Source organism: Ursus maritimus, unplaced genomic scaffold (genome assembly GCF_017311325.1).
Source record: "Ursus maritimus isolate PB19 unplaced genomic scaffold, ASM1731132v1 scaffold_34, whole genome shotgun sequence".
In the NCBI taxonomy this organism is placed as follows: domain Eukaryota; kingdom Metazoa; phylum Chordata; class Mammalia; order Carnivora; family Ursidae; genus Ursus; species Ursus maritimus.
The window spans coordinates 28,917,238-28,941,044 of NW_024426008.1; the positions used below are offsets into that span (position 1 = coordinate 28,917,238).

The 23,807-nt window shown below is 40.2% G+C and overlaps 1 protein-coding gene across 3 annotated transcripts in view; it reads right to left on the reverse strand.

Annotated features, from left to right (window-relative positions):
* Positions 1-23,807, reverse strand: part of LOC103663166 (centromere protein P) — a 248,300-nt gene that overhangs the window by 177,116 nt on the left and 47,377 nt on the right. For all 3 annotated transcript variants that reach the window (XM_040620381.1, XM_040620382.1, XM_040620380.1), the window contains exon 5: positions 3,146-3,242. In XM_040620381.1, the coding sequence (XP_040476315.1) occupies positions 3,146-3,242 (97 nt within the window). The remainder of the gene's footprint in view (positions 1-3,145; positions 3,243-23,807) is intronic.

Below are 23,807 nucleotides of genomic sequence, written 5' to 3' on the forward strand. Positions count from 1 at the left end.
ATTTTATCTGGGAAAATAAGCGATAAAAAGGAGAGCTAAGTGGTGGGACTGATAACAGGAAAAGTGGTCAGAGGAGATGTCTCTCACGTTTCCAGATGCATCCCTATATTCTTTACCTAACTGAACTTAAAGAGAAAAAAAACCATAAAATAACTCAAATTTTAGAGAATTCAAAAGCCTGTGGTTTACATAAAATAATAATTAGGAGAGAGCATAGGTAAAAGGTCTGAATGATGGAATTATCTCTCAAAGACAATTTCAGACTTCCAGATAAGAAGATATGAACGGGGGTACCAGACAACCTTATATATACCCTTAAGTCACAAATAAAAGATTGAGAGAAAGTAAAATTTTGCTGATCCCATTATCTTAAAGAAACAGTATTCATTCTTGACACTGATAATTAAAGAAACTAAGGTTTAAAATTAAAAATGTTTTACCCTTACAAACATTCCTGAAACTAAGAAGCCATGTGCCAGCAGAGAGACACCCTGTGTCCGTGGGCTGGAAGACTGAACAGTTACTGTGTCAGCACCACTCAAAGCAATCCACAGACTCAACACAGCCCCTCTCCAAGCCCAATTACATTTTTCGAAGACATTGAAAAACCCATTCTAAAATTCATATGGAATCTCAAGGGACTCCAAATAGGCCAAAGAAATTAGAAAAGAAGAATAAAATTGGAGAACTCTCACTTCCACATTTCAAAAGTGAATTACAAAGCTACAGTAATCAAAAGTGTGGTACTGGCGTGGATGGGAACATATGTAACAATGGAAGAGAACAGGGAATCTAGAAACAAACCTTTGCATAGATGGTCAAATGATTTTCAACAAAGATGCTAAGACCTAGGAAAATCGGATATCCACGTGCAAAAGAATGCAGGTGGACCCTTCGCTTACAATGTATACAGAAGTTAACTCATGTTGGATCAGACACCTAAACTTAACTATAAAACTCTTAGTGGGAAAAAAGAGGAAAATCTTTATGACATTGAATTTGACAATGATTTCTTGGATAACCCTAACCCAATAACAAAAAAAATAGATAGGATGTTGTTGAAGGTAAAACTTTTGGGCATCAAAGGCCACCTATCAAACGAATGAAAAGACCAGCCAAAGAATGGGGGAAATATTTGCCAATTATATATTTGATAAAAGATTAATATCCAGAATATATTTTTTAAAACTATAACTCAACAAGAAAAAAACCAAACAATCCAATTAAAAAATGGGCAAAAGATTTAAATAGACATCTCTGCAAAGAAGATATATGAATGGCCAATATGCACATGAAAAGATGCTCAGTATCACTAATCATTAGGTAAATGCAAATCAAAACCACAATGAAGATACCACTTCACACCCATTAGGTTGGCTGTGATCCAAAAAATCAAAAAAAGAGAAGACCCCAAACGTTGGCAAGTATGCGGAGAAACTGGGAGCTCTGTGTATTGCTGTTGGGAATGTAAAATGGTGTAGCCACTGTGGAAGAGAATATGGGGTGCTTCACAAAATTGAACAGAATTACCATATGATCCAATGATTCCATTTACAGGTATATATGACTAGAACTGAAAGGGACTTGAACAGGTATTTGTACACCAATGTTCATAGAAGGATTGTTCACAATAGTCAAAAGACAGAAACAAAGCCAAGTATCCGTCAACAGATGAGTGAATAAACAAAATGAAGAATATCCATTCAATGGAATATTATTCAGCCTTGAAAAGGAAGAAATTCTTCACTGTTGTACACCTTGGGAATATTATGCTAAGTGAAATAAACCAAACAAAAAAGTATTGGATTTTATGATTCTGCCTTAATGAGATACCTAGAAATTCATAGAAACCTAAAATAGAATGGTGATTCCCAAGAGCTGGGGTAGGAGGGAATGACAAATTAATATTAATGGAAACAGGTACAGTTTGAAATGTATAAAAGTTCTGGAGATAAATATCGGTGATGGCTGAATAGCATGACCGTGTCTTTCCATTCTAGTGACCTGATCACCAACAAAGACCAGCTCACAGAAGTACTCGATCCTCTACAGGGTAAACACACCAGTCACGCTTCCATGCCTGACTTGAAAGCACCTAGAGGCAAATCAACTTTGGAAATTGGACTAGAACTCACAATTCCTGCAACTTATTGAAACGTACCAGTAAACCCCCGTGTTAGGTGGTGCTTCACCACAGCCGCCCGCATACTCCCAATCACGACTGTATTTTACCAGTTGTGAAGCAAAGCTATTTCACTGTTCTGGTGCAGGAGCACACGTAAGTAAACAACAGTGAGAGAACTCCTCCAGGGACCATAGTACAGCTACAGGCATACTACATCTTAAGGAAAATTCTACGTCGGATAGATTTTATTGACGCAACCAAACAGAACGCAAATAATAATAGTAGTAGTGGTAACAGAAATAATAATAATAATAAATCCAAATAAACAAGCGTTAGTACCAGTCATAAAAACAACAGTCATGACCTGGGGGTTAGCCTTTTGAGAGACCATATTTACTCTTTCAGAACTGGATTTCGTGTGGACCACTGCTGTCAATATCGCTGCCATCCAACTAAGAACAACATGGGGGATAGAAATGCAGCCCAACATAATTCTAGTTAAGCCAGAAAACAGAATGAAACGAAGTCCTTAAATGTATCCGTATCAGACTTAAGAGGCATTACTACACCAGAATCAGGCTTCAACACTTACACCCAAAATATATGATAACTAAGAAGCTCAAAATACAGAGTATGAGTAGGAAGTAAAGATTATAGTGCTCGGTGATTAACCCACTGTGATTACACTCATTTTAGCATTTGTATTTTACTTCTAGTACCCTTGACAGATTAATTTTTCAAAATGTGTATAAAATAAACAAGAATATAACTATACCTCTTTCAAGATATCCCATAATACAAATAACTCACTGGTTTGTACAAAAGCATTCCTCCTCATTTATTCCAAGTAACTGCAAATTCCAGAAGCCAATGAAAATATTTTCTATTGTTTGAAAACTTTAAGGAAAGAATGTTATGTTAAATCCCCAAATTAATACCAGCTTCACTTGTCGGATACGTTTAAATTTAAACCAGCTTCACTTTTTGAATATGTTTAAATTAAAAAACTTCAGACCCTACCTTGAAGTGTTCAAATGTGCGCTTACGATATTCACACCACTCCACAAAAAAGTGTAGGCTGCGGAAAAACATCAACAGATCTCTTCTTTCTTCTGCTCTGTAGGAACAGAAGAGTCTATGATTCGTAAATATCACAAATGAGAGCCCCAAACTGGCATTTTTAATCTCATTGTTTTTTTATATATGCCAAAGCTAAAAAAAAGTACTTGATATATTTCTATATTCTGAACTCTGAGTATGTGCCCCTGTGTGATTGCTAATGCTAATTTCTCAGCCTGAAATGCCCTTTGCCTCATCTTAAAATGTTTAAATCCTATTCGTCTTTCAAGATATCACTCAAATGCCAAACTGTCCTTGAATTTGTATTTGATGACCATGGTATATAATAAAGACTGTTTCTGGTCTTTCCCCCCCCGTTTCTGGCACAGAGTTTCAAAAACCTTTAGAATTCCTGAGTGACCAGTGTGCATCTCTTATGCTAATGAGGAGACACACGGTGGCCCCTAGAGAGACTCAGGATGGGGGCTGGTCACCACAAAGACTAACCACATGCTAAGCGGGTTGGAACTTTGGGCCAACCAGACCTCCAGGGTGGACGGGAGGGCTGGAGGGGTTTCATCACATGGCCAGTCCTCCCATCAACTGCACTGCAGTAATGAAACCCCAGGGAAAGCTCTGGACAATAAAGCTCAGGGGAGTCTCCTGGGTGAGGAAGACGCTGATGTGCCAGGAGGCTGATATGCTCAGATCCCACAGGGAGAGGGCATAGAACCTCTAGGTTTTTCCTCCCCCAACCCACTCACCCTGCCCCAGATCTGGACTTATGCATTGCTTCCACCTGCCTCTTCCTGGGTACAGCTTTTGTAATAAAACAATAATCTTTACTATAACACCCTCAGTGAGTTTTCTCAGTCCTTCTAACAAATTATCAAATCTGAGTGGGTCGTGGGGAGTGCAGATGGCTCCTGATACTTGCGGATGGCGTCTGAAGTGGGCAGTCTTGTTCAGGATTTTGCCCTTAACCTGCAGGTCTGCACTAAGTGTGAGTAGTGTCAGGACGGAATTAAATTACAGGACATTCCAGTTGGTGTCAGAGATTATTCTCTGAACAATGACCTCACCACCACACCACACGACCTATTCCAAAATGGCTAAAAATAATTTCATTCTTATTGCCTATGAGCTCCCATGGAATTTATCTTAAGGCTCTTAATACTATACCTCTTGTTATATTGATACCCATAAAATAAGCAATCTGTAGGCAAGATGAGTGTATTCATTTAACCATGCTTTCAATAAATGATTGTGGGAGTCGAGTTCCCATACTACTCATGATGGAGTAAGCACACGCCACCTGAACATTCCAATTACAGGTTAGAACCATGGACATAACACACAAAGCAAATATTGGAAGACTCTGAAACATGGACGAAAGAAGGCAGGAATGGGAATTAGGAATTAGGAGGAATTAGGGAGGACTGGGTGATGAGTTCCTCGGGGTTTATTCTGGCCTCCTGTATGTCCCAATCTGGATGCTACAGCAGACTGTGACTCAGAACTGCCAAAGTTTGAATCAAAAAAGAAAACAGAAAAAAAGGTCCCAAGGAAAGATTATTCCCTCTAGCCAGCAGGGCTTATATAAAACGGAAGAGGAAATACACTGCTCTTGGTGATGAATTTTTGGATTTAACACCAAACGCTGAGGCAAGCTTCTGCACAACAAAAGAAACCATCCACAAAATGAAGAGGCAGCCTACTGAATGGGAAAAATACTTGCAAATCATTTATCTGACAAGGGGTAGATAAACAAAATACATAAAGAACTCTTAAAACTCGAATTTCTCCTCACAATACCAGTGCAGGTCTTTCTGCCCATGGGTCCTGTCCCTGTGCTTTAAACCACCTTTTTTGCACGAAGAAGAAGAAGAGGAAGAAAATAAGAGGAAGAAGAAGAGGAAGACAAGAAGGAAGAAAAGGAGGAAGAAGAAGAAAGAAGAAGAAAGGAAGAGGAGGAGGAGGAGGACAAGAACTCATAAAACTCAATAGCAAAAAACTATGATCATATTAAAAAATGGGCAGAGGACCTGAATAGACATTTTTCCAGAGAAGACACACGAATGGCCAGCAGACACATGAAAAGAGACTCAACATCACATTTGGAGAAATGGAAATCAAAACCACAATGAGATACCACCTTGCACCTGTCAGAACGGCGAGTATCAGAAAGACAAAAAATAACAGGTATTGGTGAGGATGTGGAGAAAAAGAAACCTGCACACACTGTTGGTGGGAATGCAAACTGGTACGATTTATAGGAATATAAATTGGTGTACTGTGGATAAGAGTATGGAGGTTCCTCAAAAAATTAAAACTAGAACTACCATGTGACCCAGCAATTCTACTTCTGGGTATCTATCCAAAAGAAATGAAAACACTAACTCAAAAAGATATCTGGACCTCCATGCTCACTGCAGAATTATTTACAATAAGACATGGAAACAACATAACTGCTTATCGATGAACGGACAGATACAGAAATTCTGGTACGTAAACACAGTGGAATATTATTCAGCCATAAATAAGAAGACAATCCTGTCGTTTGCAACAGCATGATGGGACCTTAAGGACATTCTGCCATGTGAAATAAATCACACAGAAAAAGACAAATACCGTACGATTTCACTTACATGTGAGATCTAAAAGAAACAAATGAACTCACAGATTCAGAGAATAGATTGGTGGCTGCCAGAGGGAGGGGTGGGGAATGGACAAAATGAGTGAAAGTGGTCAAAAGGTACATACTTCCAGTTATAAAATAAATGAGTCTTGGGGATGTAATTAATATACAGCATGGTGACTACAGTTAATATCACCATATTATATATTTGGAAGTTGCTATGAGTGTAAACGTTAAAAGTTCTCAGAAAAAAAAATTGTAAATACATGTGATGATAGATGTTAATCAGATTATCTGTAATGATCGTTTCACAATATATACATATATTGAATCATTACGCTGTACACCTAAAGCAAAGATAGAGTTTTATGTCAACTAAATCTCAGTTTATGTTCAAAATCATGCAATTTAATCCATTGTACATAATGTTTGTAAGTTTCCTCTGTGATTTACTACTTAGCAGCAAAAGTTTTCAAACATTAGGGAATAAAATTTCTGAAGTGGTTGAAGAGGGAGGCATGCAGAACAGAACCCTAACACCCAAGAGGAACTGTGCCCTCTTCCTCCCAACCAGGCAACTGGCAGTGCTGACAGCAAGCAAAGCCAGCAAAGAAGCAGGACTCTCAGCTCCTGAGGGAATGCTGCTGCTGGGAGACTGTGGGAAAAGCTTTGTCAATTAGTCCCATCTGACAACAAGCAAAACTGAGACAAGAGGAGGCGCCATTCCCACTCTCCACCAGAAAGGCTCCTGCAAACACACGAAGATGCTTTGTCAACTTTCTCCACCCTACACTAAGTGATCCCAAGCACAGAGTGGGGAGAATCAGGGAGAAGGAACCTAGAGAAAGGGATTCCTTACATTTATGTATGAAGTCCTGAGATCACTACCAAGTGGCCCTCACACAAAACTGACCAGAGACAATAAAGCAAAAACATCAAGAACTGAATTACAGTGTAGAATACTGCTCAGAATTCAGAGCGGCCTCAGGGCAGTGTACGAGAGGGGCAAACCAAAATATAGCTCATAAACTATAATAGCCCTTAAACTATAGCCCATAAAAGTGAGCCAGGTTGTGCTTTTGAATAAAAGCATGTTGACAAGGACAGTTGCAAAAAATGGCCAAGTAGGGACTATGGGAACAATCCTTCCTCAGAAACACCAAAAACCACAACATGCCTGTCAGAATCACACTTACAGGAAACTGGTAAGACAGTAAAATGTTTACAGCAACCCAGCAAACACATAACCAGGAGAAGGGCCACTCAGCAGAGAGGGAAACTGTAGTGTCCACCACCTGAGCATGGTGGGTCTTTAAGAGCACATCCTGCTTTCTCAGTGGAACCTCATCCTGACCACAGCAGACTGGATCTTGTTCCCGAAGAACTGTGTTTCTTTTGTGTTCCCAACTGAGTTCTGTTTGTTTTGATCCGTCTGTAGGGTCCCTGAGGACTAATCGAAGGGGCCTATTTCCTGCGTAGCTCGTAACTTTCCTGAACCTGACTATGCAGAGAGCATTTCTCAAAGATACAGAGAGTCAGATGAATACGCCAGTGTCGACTGGCGCAAAATAACAATTACGAGAAACAACACGTGCGCTGAAAGCCAAAGGAGGGAGAGGTGTAGAGTGACCATCTTTAGAAAGTAAAAAGTTTGAAAAGAGTCCACATAAGAAGGAACTGGAAAACCATGTGAGTGTACAGGGCAGGAAGTGTGCTCAGAGAAGACCTGAGAAGACCACACACTTTCACCTCTGGCTGATCTTTAGGCTACAGGCAAGCAGGGCATGGAGGCAAAACAGAATGTGAAAAGGCCTTGCTAAGTGCAAAAGGAATGTCCCAATACACAGCCAAAATGCAGAGACGAGAGAGAAAATATTTTTGCTTTTGTTGTTTTTTCTTTCTGTGCATAATATTAAAAATGTCCATATTCAACAACAGCCACAAAAAATTAAGCACGCAAAGAGAAAATATAAAATGACCCAGCTACAAGAAGGAAAAAAGTTAACAGAAACTGTCCTCAAGGAAACACAGACAATGGAACTACTACACAGACTTTAAATCAGTATGTCTTAAATATGATTGAAGAACTCAAAGAAACCAAGAGAGTAATATGTATGACAAGAAATATTACTAAAGACACATTAGAAAAAGGAAACATAGAAATTTTAGAACCCAAAATCACAAAAATTGAAATGAAACATTCACTAAAGTGTTCGACAGATTTGAGCAGGCAGAATAATCAGCAAAAATGAACATATACGCAGAGTGAAATTATCTGCTCTAAAAAACAGAAGAAAAAGAATAAAGAAAGATACATGGAGCCTAAAAAGTCGTAGGATACCATCAAGTGTATCCGCAAACACAGAGCTGGAGTCACAGGAGAGCTGAAGGAGAAAGAAGCTGAAGGTGCATCTCAAGAAATAACGGTCCAATCCTCTCCAAAGTGGAGGAAATCTCTAGACACGTCTGAGAAGTTCACAAACTATAAGAAGGATAAAGTCAAAGAGATTCACGCGGAGGCACATTATACTCAAACTGTCAAACACTGAAGAGAGAATCCTCAGAATGACCAGAAAGAAGCAGCTCATCATATAAGGAATCACGAGTAAAATTAATCACTGATTTATCATTAACAACCACGGAGGCCAGAAGGCATTGGGATGACATTTAATGTGTTAAAAGAATAGAGTTAACCAAAAATTCTATGTCTGGCAAAACTATCCTTTAAGAATGAAGGATAAATCAAGACATTCTGATATTAAAAAGCTGAGGGAGTTCATGATTAATATACCTGACCTACAAGAAATGCTAAGGGAATCCTTCAGGCTACAATGAAAAAATACTGTACAGTAACTCAAAGTCTTATGGAGAAATAAAGAGCACTGGTTACACAGGTAAATAACAAAGACAGTATTATTGTAGTTTTGATTTATAACACCTCTTTTTCTCCCTATATGATTTAAAAACAAATGCATAGAGTAATAATATGAAATCTTTAATGAGTATGCTATGTATAAAAATGTAACCTATGATAATAATATAAAAGAGGAGGGAAAGAGATATAAGGGAACGGAGTTTTTGCATACCTTTGAAAATAAGCTGATATTATTTCACACTAGGTTGTTTAAGTCTAAGATGTTAATTGTAATCCTCAAGGGAGCCACAGAGACAACTAAAAACTACACAGATAAGAAAGGAAGAGGGGATCGAAATGGGGCACTATGAAAATCAATCCAACATAAAAGAAGTTAGTAATGGAGGAATAAAAACGACATGGTGAACAGACGACAAACAGCAAGATGACAGAAGCACATACTCCCTCGTCAGCAATTACTTTTAAATGTTAATGGATTAAACTCTCCAATTAAAAATCCAATTGGCAGAATAAATTTTTAAAAATTTGATCCATCTGTATGCCGTCCATAAGAAACTCACTTTAGAGGCATATACATACACAAAGAGGTTAACAAATGAAAGGCTTGAAAAAGGTACTCCATGCAAATAATAACCAAAAGAGAGCTGGGGTGGCTACACTATCATCAGAGGAAACAGAATTTAAATCAAAATTGTTGCAAGAGGCAAAGGATTACATTATATACTGATACAGGCGTCAACCCACCAAGAAGATACAACATATCTTATAAACATACATGCGCCTAACAAAGGATCCCAAAATATATGAAGCGTCACTTGACAGATGCTTTCTTCTTCTCAAGGAGAAATAAACAGTTCAATAACAGCTGGACATTCCAATGCCCTACTTATAATAACAGATACAACTAGACAGAAGATCAATAAGAAAATAGAGGATCTGAACAACAGTATAAACCATTAGACTCAACAGACATAAAAAAAACCAAACACCTAACAACAGCATAATACATATTGTTCTCAAGTGCACATGAAACATAGTCCAGGACAGACCATATGTTTGGTCACAAAACAAGTCTAGATATATTTTTAGAAGACAAAATTATACAAAATATCTTTTCCAACCACAATGGCATAAAATTAGGAGTTGATAAGGAAAAATGAAAAATTCACCAATATGTGAAAATTAGATATACTCTTAAAGAATCAATGGGTCAAAGAATAACAAAGGAAATTCGAAAATAATCTGACACAAGGGGCGTCTGGGTGGCTCAGTTGTTAAGCGTCTGCCTTCGGCTCAGGGCATGATCCCAGGGTCTTGGGATCGAGCTCTGCATCCGGCTCCTCCACTGGGAGCCTGCTTCTTCCTCTCCCACTCCCCCTGCTTGTGTTCCCTCTCTCGCTGGCTGTCTCTTTGGCAAATAAATAAATAAAATCTTAAAAAAAAAAAAAAAGAAAAAATAATTTGACACAAATGAAATGAAAACACAGTCTAGCAAAACTCATAAAGAGCAAAAGCAGTGCAAAGAGAAAAATATATAACTGTGAACACCTAGTGTGAAATAATATCAACTTATTTTCAAAGGTATGCAAAAACTCTTCTTTTAAAAAAAGAAGAAAAATCTTATCAATAACCTCACTTTACACTTTAGGGAACTAGAAAAGAAGAAGAGCAAATTGAACACAAAGCTGGCAGAAGGAAAGAAATTATTAATAAAGATTAAAATAGATGTAATGCAACAGAGAATAGAAAAACAAAACCAAAATTTGGTTTTTTGGAAAAATTAACAAAACTGATGATCATTTCAGCTAAGTGGACTAAGATAAAAACAATTCAAATTACCAAAATCAGAAATGAATGTGGGGGATATTATCAATGACCTTACAGAAATAAAAAGGATTATAGGAGAATGCCATGAACAATGTATGGCAATAAATTCAATAATCTGGATGAAATGTGCAAATTCTTAACAGTACACAAACTACCAAAACTGACACAAGAAGAAATAGAAGATCTTAATCACTTGTAACAAGTACACAGACTGAATCAATAATTGAAGTTTCCCAGCAAAGAAACGTCCAGGACCAGACGGTTTCACTGGTTAACTCTCTCGAACACTTGAAGAATTAACATCAATCATTCTCAGACTCTGAGGAAAAGTAAAGAAAAAAAAAAAAAAGGCCAGCACTATCCTGATACAAAAGCCAGACAAAGACATCACACGAGAAGAAAATTATGAACTGACACCCTTAGGCATACAGACACATGTAATCACTTACATTTCTATACAAGTGATGAACGATGTGAAAATAAAACAACTCAATTTATAATACTATCCAAAAGAATAAAACACGTAGGAATATATCTACCCAAAGAAGTCCAAACTTGTACATTGAAAACTACAAAACATTACTGAAAGATCTTAAAGTAAGCCTAGAGTCTGCCTGAAACTGTCCCTCTCCCTGAGCCCCTCCTCCTGCTTGTGCATGCACAGGCTCTCTCGCTCTCTCTCAAAAATAAATAAACAAACAAACAAATAAATAAATCTTTTTTAAAAAGTAAAGTAAGCCTAAGTTAATGGGAAAACATCTATGTTCATGGCCAGGACAACACTGTTAGATGGAAATATACTTCAAAGTTGTCTACAGATTCAATGCAATCCCTATCAAAATCCCAATGGACGTTTCTTTCTTTTTTTTTTTTTTTTGCACAAATAGAAAAGCCCAGCTTAAAATTCATATGGAATTGAAAGAGACACTAAATACCCAAAACAATCTCAAAAAAGGAAAAAAAAACTGGAGGACTCATACTTCCCTATTTCAAAATATACTACAAATCAACAGTAATCAAGACAGTATAGAACGAGTAAAAGCATAAATATATGGATAAATGGAATAAAATTAAGTCCAGAAATAAAATCATAGATCCATGTTCAATTTGTTTGACAAGGGTGCCAATGGGGGGTCGATGGGGTAAGAACAGTCCTTCAGAAACAGATGGGGATGAGTGCATACCCAACTGCAAAAGAATGAAGTGGCACCCTTACTTTTATACCATATGCAAAAATTAACTCAAAATGGATCAAAGGACTAAATACAGAACTAAACTATAAAACTCTCAAAAGAATGCATAGAAACAAATATCTGATCTTGAATTTGGCTATGGTTTCTTAAATAGGACAATAAAATGATGAACATCAAAATAAAAAACATTGTAAACTTTATAAAACTTAAACCTTTTGTGCATTAAAAGGTATTTATCAAGGTAGTAAAAAGAAACTACATGGTGGCATTCAGAAAACATATCTGATAAGTGTCTGGTTCCCAGAATATATAAACAACTCTTTTTTTTTTTTTTTAAGATTTTTCATTTATTTATTTTTGCGAGACAGAGAGAGAGAGAGAGAGAGCAGGAGTAGTGGGAGGGGCAGAGGGAGATGCAGACTCCCTGCTGAGCAGGGAGCCCGATGTGGGACTCAATCCCAGGACCCTGGGATCATGACCTGAGCGGAAGGCAGACACTTAACCAACTGAGCCATCCAGGCGCCCTATATAAACAACTGTTAAAATCCAACGTAAAAATCATAAAAATACTGCAACAAGCTATCATGAACATTATTGAAAGAAACGTTAAAAACAGAAAGTATCAACAAAGGGGCGCCTGGGTGGCACAGTCGTTATAAGCGTCTGCCTTCGGCTCAGGGCGTGATCCCGGTGTTCTGGGATCGAGCCCCACATCAGGCTCCTCTGCTATGAGCCTGTTTCTTCCTCTCCCACTCCCCCTGCTTGTGTTCCCTCTCTCGCTGACTGTGTCTCTCTGTCAAATAAATAAATAAAATCTTTAAGAAAAAAAAAAGTATCAACAAAGAAATAACAGATAAAAAAAAAGGGATAATTTAGAACTGAAAAATAAAATAATTTACTTTTCATTTTTCTTAAAGATTTTATTTATTTGAGAGAGAACACACAAGCAGGGGGAGGGGCAGAGGGAAAGAGAGAGAAGCAGAATCCCCAATGAGCAGTGAGTCCAATGCGGGGCTCCATCCCAGGACCCTGAGATCATGACCTCAGCTGAAGGCAGATGCTTAATCGACTGAGCCACCCAGGCACCCCCAAAATACAATAATTTAAATACCAAATGAGTTCCATAGCAGAATGGAGGTGGTAGGGGAAAGAATCTGTGAACTGAGAATCAACAGAAATTATCCAATATCAACAGAGAATACATATTTGGGGGGGAAGGAAGAGTTCTTCAGGAAGCTGTGAATAAACAAGAGGTTTAACCTTCATGTCATCAGTCTCAGAAGGAGCAGGGAAAAGGGCCTAGGACTTAAAAAAAATATTGAAAGAAATGAGTAATTCCCAAATGTGACAAAAAAACAAAACAAAACAAACCTATGCCTACAGATGTCTAAACCCAGACAAATGACAACCAAATTTCTGAAAATTAAAAACGAAGCAAAGAAGAAAAAACAGACTGTATTTCTCACCAAAAACCATAGAGGCCAGTAGCAAGTGGCACTACATTTTTTCACATGCTGAAAGGACTGCCCAACTAAAATTCTATATCCAGAAAAAATCTTCTTCTAGACTGAAAGTAAAATAAAGATTCTCACATGAAGAAAATTAAGGTATCATTCACATTATTTCCTTTAGCTCCTTGAACTTATTTAAAACAGCTGATTTAAAGTCTTTGGCAAGTCCAAGGATGTCTGGGTGGCTCAGTGGGTTAAGCCTTGGACCCTTGATTTCGACTTAGGTCATGATCTCAGGGTCATGAGATGGAGCTCCGCGTTTGGCTCTGCGTGCGTCAGGCTCTGCGCTCAGTGGGGAGTCTGCTTGGGATTCTCTTTCTCTCCCTCTACCCCCCCCAAATAAATAAATCTTTAAAAAATTCTCTTTCTCCCTCTGCCCCTCCACCCCAACCCCCACACATGCTCTCTCTCTTTTAAACAAACAAACAAACAAAATCTTGGGCAAGTCCAACATCTGAATTTCCTCAGGGACAGTTTCTATTGATCAATTGCTTTTTACCTCTGTGTACGGACCATACTTTGTTTTGTATGTCTTGTAATTTTTGTTGAAAACTGAACATTTTAGACAATATAGTGTGATAATTCTTGAAATCAGATTCCTCCTCTCTCCAAGGCTTGCTGTGCTCTGTTCTTTCGGTCTGTTCAGTAACTTCCCTGAGCAAATCTATAGTCTATACTCTGCTGTGCGGCTACTCAAGTCTCTGCTCAGTTACCTGACATGTGACAAAGTTTTACTTCAACACCTAGAACCCGTGTGTCACGGGGCTCTGTGTGCTGGGGCACACCTTTGGCACACAGCGAGGGGAGCTACAGTACTCCCTTGGCCTTCACCTGCCACTTCCGCAGAACCCCACCATCAGCCAGGAGTGAGAACGGTAGTCAGGGCCATCTCAGATCTCTCCTGAGCATGAAGACGACCCAACACATGGACCTTCTAGATTCTCAGGAACGCATCAGAGCTTTCAAAGTCCTTTGCATAATCCCATTCTCCAGCTTTTCCTTTCAAGGTTTTTACTTAACCTAGTAATTCCCCCAACTGTTATGTACCACCTCAGGCAGCCATCGAGTTTAGAAAATGCATCGAAGTATCTTCAACAAATACTCCTGGAGAAAAGGCTTTCACACTGGATGAGCTCTACATCGAGTCCAGTAATCGCAGCCTTGCAAGTGAGCTCCTCCAGGGAACTAAGAACAGTTCACTGGAAAGGAGTCCCTGAAGGAATCTGAGCTATTCTGCTCCCTCTGGCGGCTGCCAGGCTTGCTGGTTGCACTAAAGAGCTGGAGAGGGAGAACTGGAAACAGGGCATTAAAGAAACTACTTACCAAGGTTCTGCTGTTTTTCCTAAATAACCACACCCTAGATTGTTGCAAGACTTCAGTTCGTTTTTAAAGTTCTGAAAAATCTGACTCTGACACCTTTGGCCAGTTTCCTTGTTGCTTTTATGGAGGACAGAATCTTCAAATGTACTTACTCTGCTAGTTTCACTGACATCTATGCCTTGGATTTTTTTTATTATAATAATATTGTTTTAATTATATTATGGTAGGAGAAGAAAGGGATAAAGAAAGGGGGGTAATCAGAAGGGGGAATGAAGCATGAGAGACTATGGACTCTGAGAAACAAACTGAGGGCTTCAGAGGGGAGGAGGTGGGGGATTGGGATAGGCTGGTGATGAGTAGTAAGGAGGGCACGTATTGCATGGTGCACTGGGTGTTATATGCAACTAATGAATCATCGAACTTTACAGCAAAAACCAGGGATGTACTGCATGGTGACTAACATGCCTTGGATTTTAAAAAGGACTCAAAGAGGGCTCTGTGGTTTCTGTATTCTGATGCTTTCACATCTGGGGCCTTACTGATCTTGGAACCGTCCTGCTCAAGGTTACAAGGTTGTTTGTGAGCATGCTTTTCTTCTCTTTTCTTTTTTAAGTAGGCTCCATGCCCACTGTACAACACGGATTCACTACCCTGAGATCAAGACCTGAGCCGAAACCAAAAGTCAGCCGCTCAACCAGGTCAGGCCCCTCGAACATGCTTTTCAAACACGATCCAACCAGTCCAGAGCCCACAACCCAACATCTCCTTTATTAAGCTCCCAAAATTCTGGCTGCCATCCACCTGTAGTAATTACCCCAGGATCAGGTACCAGACAACCAGGGACATCCCTGTGCCCCAAAGCATCCTGAAATTACTCAAACTAGTCAAGCTGAAGCCTACTCACCTTACCCAACCTGTTCCTTCCCTCAAAAACTACTGTAATAATCCCCCTCTCCCTCTGCCTCCAGACCCATGCCAGTCAGTTCTTCTCCCTGTGGCCCCCGGAGACATGCTATGTTCCCCCTGTTGGGAATTGTAACAAACTATCTTTTCTTCCTTTTTTTTTTTTTTTTAAGATTTTATTTATTTGACAGAGAGAGCACAAGCAGGGGGAGCGGCAGGCAGAGGGAGAGGAAGAAGCAGGCACCCCACTAAGCAGGGAGCCTGACTCAGGGCTCGATTCCAGGACCCTGAGATCATGACCTGAGCCGAAGGCAGACGCTTAATTGACTGAGCCACCTAGGTGTTCCACTGACTATCTTTTCAATAGCAACTATCTCCTGATCAGCTGGCCTTACCATACTCACATAATAATAAAAAGTATTAAAATAGGCTCCCATGCACTTACTCTTAACTTTCTGTATTAGCCATGCAGTACACAGGAGCACAGATGTATATATCAAATGTAAGCTGTTGGTTCCTGTGCATAGCAAAAGGACTACCTCAGAATATATTAACAGCAGTGGTGAGGTATATTTTCTCCATTCTTGGTCCCATAACAAGTGATGAACTCTCTGGGACTGCATCTCAGGGAGACCTCACGAAACTGGTCTTCATGGCAGCTAGAGTTATACTATAGTGCTTTTTCTATGAAGGTGACCAATGTGGAGCAGTTCATGATCACTGAACAAAAGGTGCTCTGAAGCCACTTTGAAGCTCGTCTTAGTGAGCTTATTAGAACTTTCAATGACAACTCCACGAGGGCTCCTGCATAAGTCAGCACCAGGAGTAACTGAATTGTGAATCCTGGGAAATGAGCGTGTTCTGTTCATTCAGGGTACCTATACGATGATTAATCTGAGCACTTTCTTTCCAAATCCCTTCCAGTTATGGCTTTTTATGATTTTCCATGTTTTTCCCCCCAAAGGGACTGCTTTTCCAAAAATCAAAACTAAAAACAAAAACCCCAGCATCTGACACACACAATTCATTCTTGAGGAATTTTTGTAACTAGATCAGTTGAGTATATTGTAAGTAGTGGTGGGCATGTATACTTAGTGAAGGAGTCTAGGAATCTGTGCTATAAGCAATACCAGACAATAAGCGATCTGTTAGATGAAGTAATTCCATGTAGAGTGGGTGGCCCGGGGGGGAGGGGGAGACAGTGTTTTGTAGATCCAGTTTTGCTGAGAGGCATTCCCCAAATCCTGGCAATCACACCGTGTTGTAAAGGAAACCTAAATCACAAATGTTCTAATAGCTCTATGGTTCCAATTCCAGTAAATTTCACTATTTCTCAGAAATATTTTTATTCTTAACTTTGGGAATGGGGCAAAACCTTGTAAATAATTTCTTCCAGTTTGTTCATTTTGCAGATAAAGTAAAGAGCTCCACAGAGATTAAATATCTCTAATTCAGTGGCATTAGTCCTTAGTTTTAAGAAAAAACCCAATGAAATATATTATATGAATGTATACTGTCCTTATTATATTAATAATTTACCCTAGAGATTAGATATACATCTGAGTGATTATAATACAAGGCAAAATGTGGTACATTTTTAGAATACCTAGAGCTGATAACAACTGTATCTAGGATGCAGTTAAGTGAGGCCAGCTCCCTGACCTACCCAGGTGTCACCCTCTCCATGAGGCCTTTCCTTGCCCGTACTATCTAAATTAGATACCTTTCCCTCACCTTGCACATCCCCTATCTCCCATCCTACTTAATGTTTCCCATACCACTTCTCTCTCTCTAAAGGATTATCCACTTTACATACTAGTTTTGTTTATTGTCTGTTTCCCCTAGTAGAAAATAAGTTCATGTGGGTAAAGATGTTGTATTCTGTTCACTGCTACTTACCAAGCAAGACAGCAATTCTGCCACTTAGCAGATATGCACTTTCATTCCCAGGGCCCTTATACCAACATTTACCACCAAATACTAATTCTGCTCATTCACTAGATTGTCAGCTTCAAGAAGTCAGAAACTACCGATCTTGTTCAGCATTATATTCTTAAAGACTAATAAGTTACAAAGTATATAATATACATTTCATACACATGTATTTATTTATGTTTAAATTTACACACTGGAGCAGGAGAGGTATATTTTGAGCCTGGAAAATATTTTTCTGCTAGAATAGAAGGAAGTGCTCAAAAATATGAGAGAGGGGCACCTGGGTGGCTCAGAGGGTTAAGCATCTGCCTTCAGCTTAGGCCATGATCCCACGGTCTAGGAAGCCCCATGTCAGGCTCTCTGCTCAGTGGGGAGCCTGCTTCTCCCTCTGTCTGCCCCTGCCCCTGTTTGTGTGTGCACTCACACACTGTCTCTGTCAAATAACATCTTTAAAAAAAATTATGATGAGGGAATATCACATGGATTCAGGAGTCAGCTTGAAGAAGTTCCCACTGGTCAAGTCAAAGATAATTTAAGCACCAAAATAAATAAAGAAGAGTAAGGAATTATAAATACTAAAAAAATAAGAATGAATGAAATCATACTATAATAAATAGATATGTACATGTAAACACCCATATATAGGGGAGAAAGGAAATCTATTTCTTAAGTATAAGGCCTAGTATCTATTGAGATAAGTGGAGGAAGAGCTGGATTTGAAATATCATTTTTTAACCATCACAACAAAGAGTGATCATGCAAGAATCTCTAGGGGATGATGCTAAATCTAGGCAGAAATTTTAATGAAGAGTAGTATCAGCATGGTCATAAAATATTTCCCCACAGATTGCCTATTATTGCAAGAGAGGGCAAAAACCCAAAAAACAAAACCACAGTGGAAAGTCAGGCAAGAGTATGACTGAATCGAAATTACTGCCACCTACAACAGCAGAGAACTGAGAAGCACAAAATATCACCGGTAGAGATTTTGCTTGAGAATACATAATAGCAACTGATCGTGACATAAAGTCAAACATGGAATAAGCAACATTCTGTTGGGGGGGTGGAAAGATAGAAGGACTGTATTGTGTAAGACGTCAAAGTAATAAAAGGCAAAGAAAGGCTCTGGAGTTGTTCCAAATTAAAGGAATCTATAAAGTCATGACCATTAAATGCAATACTTGACACCAGACTGGATCATGTAATACAGGGGAAAAGAAAATGCAAAAAAGGACATCATTAGATCAACTAACAAGTGGGAATACGGATGGCAAATCAGATAAAAGTATTAGATCAATGTCAATTTATGGAGTCAATTACTGTGCTATGACTATGAAAGGCAATATCACTATTCTCAGAAATGTACATCAAGTATTTAGAAGAACAGAGCCATGACACACGCAATGTGTTCTAAAAAGGTTCCATCAGGAGTAGCAACAGAAATGGTAAAAATCTGGGCAAATATGACAAAACTAGTGGTCTTAAATTTTTTCCATTACATATGATGATCAAAAGTAAAAAACCTTAATACTAGTGATGGGGTTTTCAACGCATACATATGAACATAATTCCTATGAAAACCTCAACATGTAACACAGAGGGAAAGGGATGTATATGGCTACAAGGCTTCCAGATTGCACTGATCCAACTAGACAGTTGAAGGTTAAGTATACATGCTGCAATCTCGTGGCAGCCAATAAAACAGACAAACACCCAGATATGGATCTTCCAAGATGGCAGAGGAGCAGGAGACCTAAAGTTCGTCTGGTCCCAGGAATTCAGCTAGAGAGCTACCAAACCATTCTGAATACCTATGAACGCAACTGGAGAACAAAGAAAAGAGTAGCAGAAATTCTATGAACAGAAAAGCGACCACTTTCTGCAAGGAGGAGAAAAGATGGTGGAGGAGTAGAGGACCCCTTTCTCAGCTGGTCCCCTGAGTCGAGCTGGATATCTACCAGACCATCCTGAAAATCCACGGAATCAGCCTGAGACACAGGAAGACACACCTGGATCTCTACAAATGAACATCTCCAGAGCTGAATGTTGAGGTACAAAGCGGGGAGCTGTCAATCTGCGCACAGATATAGGAAGACAAACGGAAGGGGAAGGGAGCCGACGCGCTCGGGTGCAAAGCAGTAGCCACCTGCACTGGGGAGCAAGCTAGACTCGCTCACCGGCACCTGCGAGAGAGCAGACTGAGACTGTGAGCTTGGGAGCGTGCGCGCATCCAAACTGAAAACCGGAGATCCGGAGTGCTCACTGGAACCGGACTGATACCGGGAGCTAGGGAGCAGGCGCACCACCAGACTGACGCCCGGAGCTCCGGAGCGCACACTCAAACTAAACTGAAACCGAGAGCTCGGAAGCATACGCACAACTAGACTGAAAACCGGCGCTCCGGTGTGCGCACAAACCACACTGAAACAGGGAACTCAGGAGCACGCACAGGAACCGGGGGCGGCTAGCGGTGTTGGAAGCACAAAGGACAGAGGCGTGCCGGCCCTGGAGGTGAGGGCTGGGAGAGCGGCTGTGGGACACACAACCCAGGACGCTGCAGGGTTTTTGGCAGCACCGACAGAAACAGAGTTGGAGTGGGCAGGAGAGCTCGGTGGAGAGTGGACTGCGATCTCTCTGTTCTGAGACAGAGGCTGGGATTCGACCACTGCTGCTCTCTCAGAAGAGTCACAGAAAACCACCAGGAAAAGCCGCCAGAGAACAAATGCCCGGAAATACCAGCTCACATTGTGCCCATCCCCATCCCCCCTCGCAGGGGACAGGGCGACTCTACCCAAACAGGGTTGCCTGAGTATCAGAGCAGCACGGCCCTCCCCCAGAAGGCAGGCTGAAAAATCAAGAAGCCCACATCCCTAAGGTCCCTATAAAACAAGTGCACACTGCCTGGGTCCTGGTCAATAATTTGGGCTCTGGGCATCCCCGCAACCTCTCATCAGAATGACGAGGAGGAGAAATCCCCCCCAGCAAAGAAAAGACAATGAGTCTGTGGCCTCTGCCACAGAACTGATGGATATGGATATAACCAAATTATCAGAAATGGAGTTCAGAGTAACAATGGTCAAAGTGATGTGTAGACTTGAAAAAAATATTAACGAAAATATTAACGAGAATATAGAATCTCTAAGGGTGGAAATGAGAGCGAATCTGGCAGAAATTAAAAAATGCTATGAATCAAATGCAGTCTAAACTAGACGCTCTGACAGCCAGGGTAAATGAGGCAGAGGAACAAATTAGTGAATTGGAGAATGGGATGGTAGAAGAGAAAGTTAAAACAGAAACTTGGCTCAAAAAAATCCAAAAATGTAGATTACGGGGCGCCTGGGTGGCTCAGTCATTAAGCGTCTGCCTTCAGCTCAGGGCGTGATCCTGGGGTTCTGGGATTGAGCCTCACATCAGGCTCCTCCGCTGGGAGCCTGCTTCTTCCTCTCCCACTCCCCCTGCTGTGTTCCCTCTCTCACTGGCTGTCTCTCTCTTTGTTGAATGAATAAATAAAATCTTAAAAAAAAAAAAAAAAAAGAATGTAGATTATGGGAGATTACTGACTCAATGAAATATTCCAATGTCAGAATCATCGGCATCCCCGAGGGGGTGGAGAAAGACAGAGATCTAGAAGAGATACTTGAACAAACTGTAGCTGAGAACTTCCCTAATCTGGCAAAGGAAACAAGCATTTGTGTCCAAGAGGCAGAGAGGACCCCGCCCAAGGTCAGTGAGAAGAGACCTACACCACGTCACGTCACAGTGCATTTTGCAAATATTAGATCCAAGGATACAGTACTGAAAGCGGCCAGGGGAAAGAAAATCCTTAGGTACAGAGGGAAAAATATCAGAATAACATCAGACCTGTCTACAGAGAACTGGCAGGCTAGGAAGGGTTGGCAGGATATTTTCAAAGCTCTATCTGAGAAGAACATGCAGCAAAGGACCCTTTATCCAGCAAGGCTGTCATTCAGAATTGATGGAGAGATAAGGACTTTCCAGGATCGGCAGAAACCGATGGAATTCGTAACCACCAAACCAGCCCTACATAAGATATTAAGGGGGGTTCTATAAAAGTAAAAAGGCCCCAAGAGTGATACAGAACAGAAATTTACAATCTATAGAAACAAAGACTTCACAGGCAACATGACAACATTAAAATCATATTTCTCAATAATCACTCTCAATGTGAATGGCCTAAATGTTCCCATAAATGCCACAGGGTTGCAGATTGGATAAAAAGACAAGACCCATCCATTTGCTGTCTACAAGACTCATTTTGAACCTAAAGATATATCCAGACTGAAAGTGAAGGGATGGAAAACCATTTTTCATGCCAATGGACCTCAAAAGAAAGCTGGGGTAGCAATTCTCATATCAGACAGATTAGATTTTAAAATAAGACTGTTGGGGCGCCTGGGTGGCACAGCGGTTAAAGCGTCTGCCTTCGGCTCAGGGCGTGGTCCCGGCGTTACAGGATCGAGCCCCACATCAGGCTCCTCCGCTATGAGCCTGCTTCTTCCTCTCCCACTCCCCCTGCTTGTGTTCCCTCTCTTATTGGCTGTCTCTATCTCTGCCGAATAAATAAACTCCTAAAAAAAATAGTTTAAAAAATAAAATAAAATAAAATAAAATAAAATAAAATAAGACTGTTGTTAAAGATACAGAAGGACACTATATTATCCTTAAGGATGTATCCAACAAGTGGGTATGACAATTATAAATATGCCCCCAAAAGGGGAGCAGCTAGATACACAAACCAACTCTTAACCAGAATAAAGAGACATATAGATAATAATACGTTAATAGTAGGGGACCTCAACACTCCACTCTCAGCAATAGATAGATCACCTAAGCAGAAAATCAACAAAGAGGGGCGCCTGGGTGGCTCAGTCATTAAGCATCTGCTTTCAGCTCAGGGCGTGATCCCCACGTTCTGGGATCGAGCCTCACATCAGGCTCCTCTGCTGGAAGCCTGCTTCTTCCTCTCCCGCTCCCCCTGCTTGTGTTCCCTCTCTCGCTGGCTGTCTGTCAAATAAATAAAATCTTTACAAAAAGAAAACCAACAAAGAAAAAAGAGCTGTGAATGACATACTGGACCAGATGGACCTCATAGATATACAGAACATACATAGATATACATAGATATACATAGATATACATAGATATACAGAACACTACGCCCCGGAACAACAGAATACTCATTCTTTCCGAATGCGCATGGAACTTTCTCCAGAATAGACCATATACTGGGTCACAAAACAGGTCTCAACCGATACCAAAAGACTGAGATTATTCCCTGCATCTTCCCAGACCACAATACTTTGAAACTGGGACTCAATCACAAGGAAAAATTTGGAAGAACCTCAAACACTTGGAAACTAAGAACCATCCCGCTCAAGAATGATTGGGTAGGGGGCGCCTGGGTGGCGCAGTCGTTAACTGTCTGCCTTCGGCTCAGGGCGTGATCCCAGCGTTCTGGGATCGAGCCCCACATCAGGCTCCTCCGTTGGGAGCCTGCTTCTTCCTCTCCCACTCCCCCTGCTTGTGTTCCCTCTCTCGCTGGCTGTCTCTGTCAAATAAATAAAATCTTTAAAAAAAAAAAAAAGAATAATTGGGTAAACCAGGAAATTAAAAATCAGTTTAAACAATTTTTGGAGACCAATGAAAATGAAAACACATCAGTCCAAAACTTATGGGACACTGCAAAGGCAGTCCTAAGGGGAAAATACATAGCCATCCAAGCCTCACTCAAAAGAATAGAAAAATCTAAAATGCAGTTTTTATATTCTCACCTCAAGAAGCTGGAGTTGGAACAGAAGAACAGGCCTAATCCATCCACGAGAAGGCAGGTGATCAAGATTAGAGCAGAGATCAATGAATTAGAAACCAGGAGCACAGTAGAGCAGATCAACAGAACCAGAAGCTGGTTCTTTGAAAGAATAAATAAGATCGATAAGCCACTGGGAAGACTTATTCAAAAGAATAGAGAAAGGACCCCAATTAATAAAATTATGAATGAAAGGGGAGAGATCACGACCAACACCAATGAAATAGGAAGGATCATTAGAAACCGTTATCAACACCTATATGCCAATAAATTAAACAACCTGGAAGAAATGGATGCCTTCCTGGAAACCTATAAACTACCAAGACTGAAACAGGAAGAAGTTGATTATTTAAACAGACTGATTAATTATGAAGAGATTGAACCAGTGATCAGAAACCTCCCCAAAAACAAGAGTCCAGGGCCTGATGGACTTCCCGGGGAATTCTACCAAACATTCAAAGAAGAAATAATACCTATTCTCCTGAAGCTGTTTCAAAAAATAGAAACAGAAGGAAAACTACCAAACTCATTCTATGTGGCCAGTATTACCTTGATCCCCAAACCAGGCAAAGACCCCATCAAAAGGAATTACAG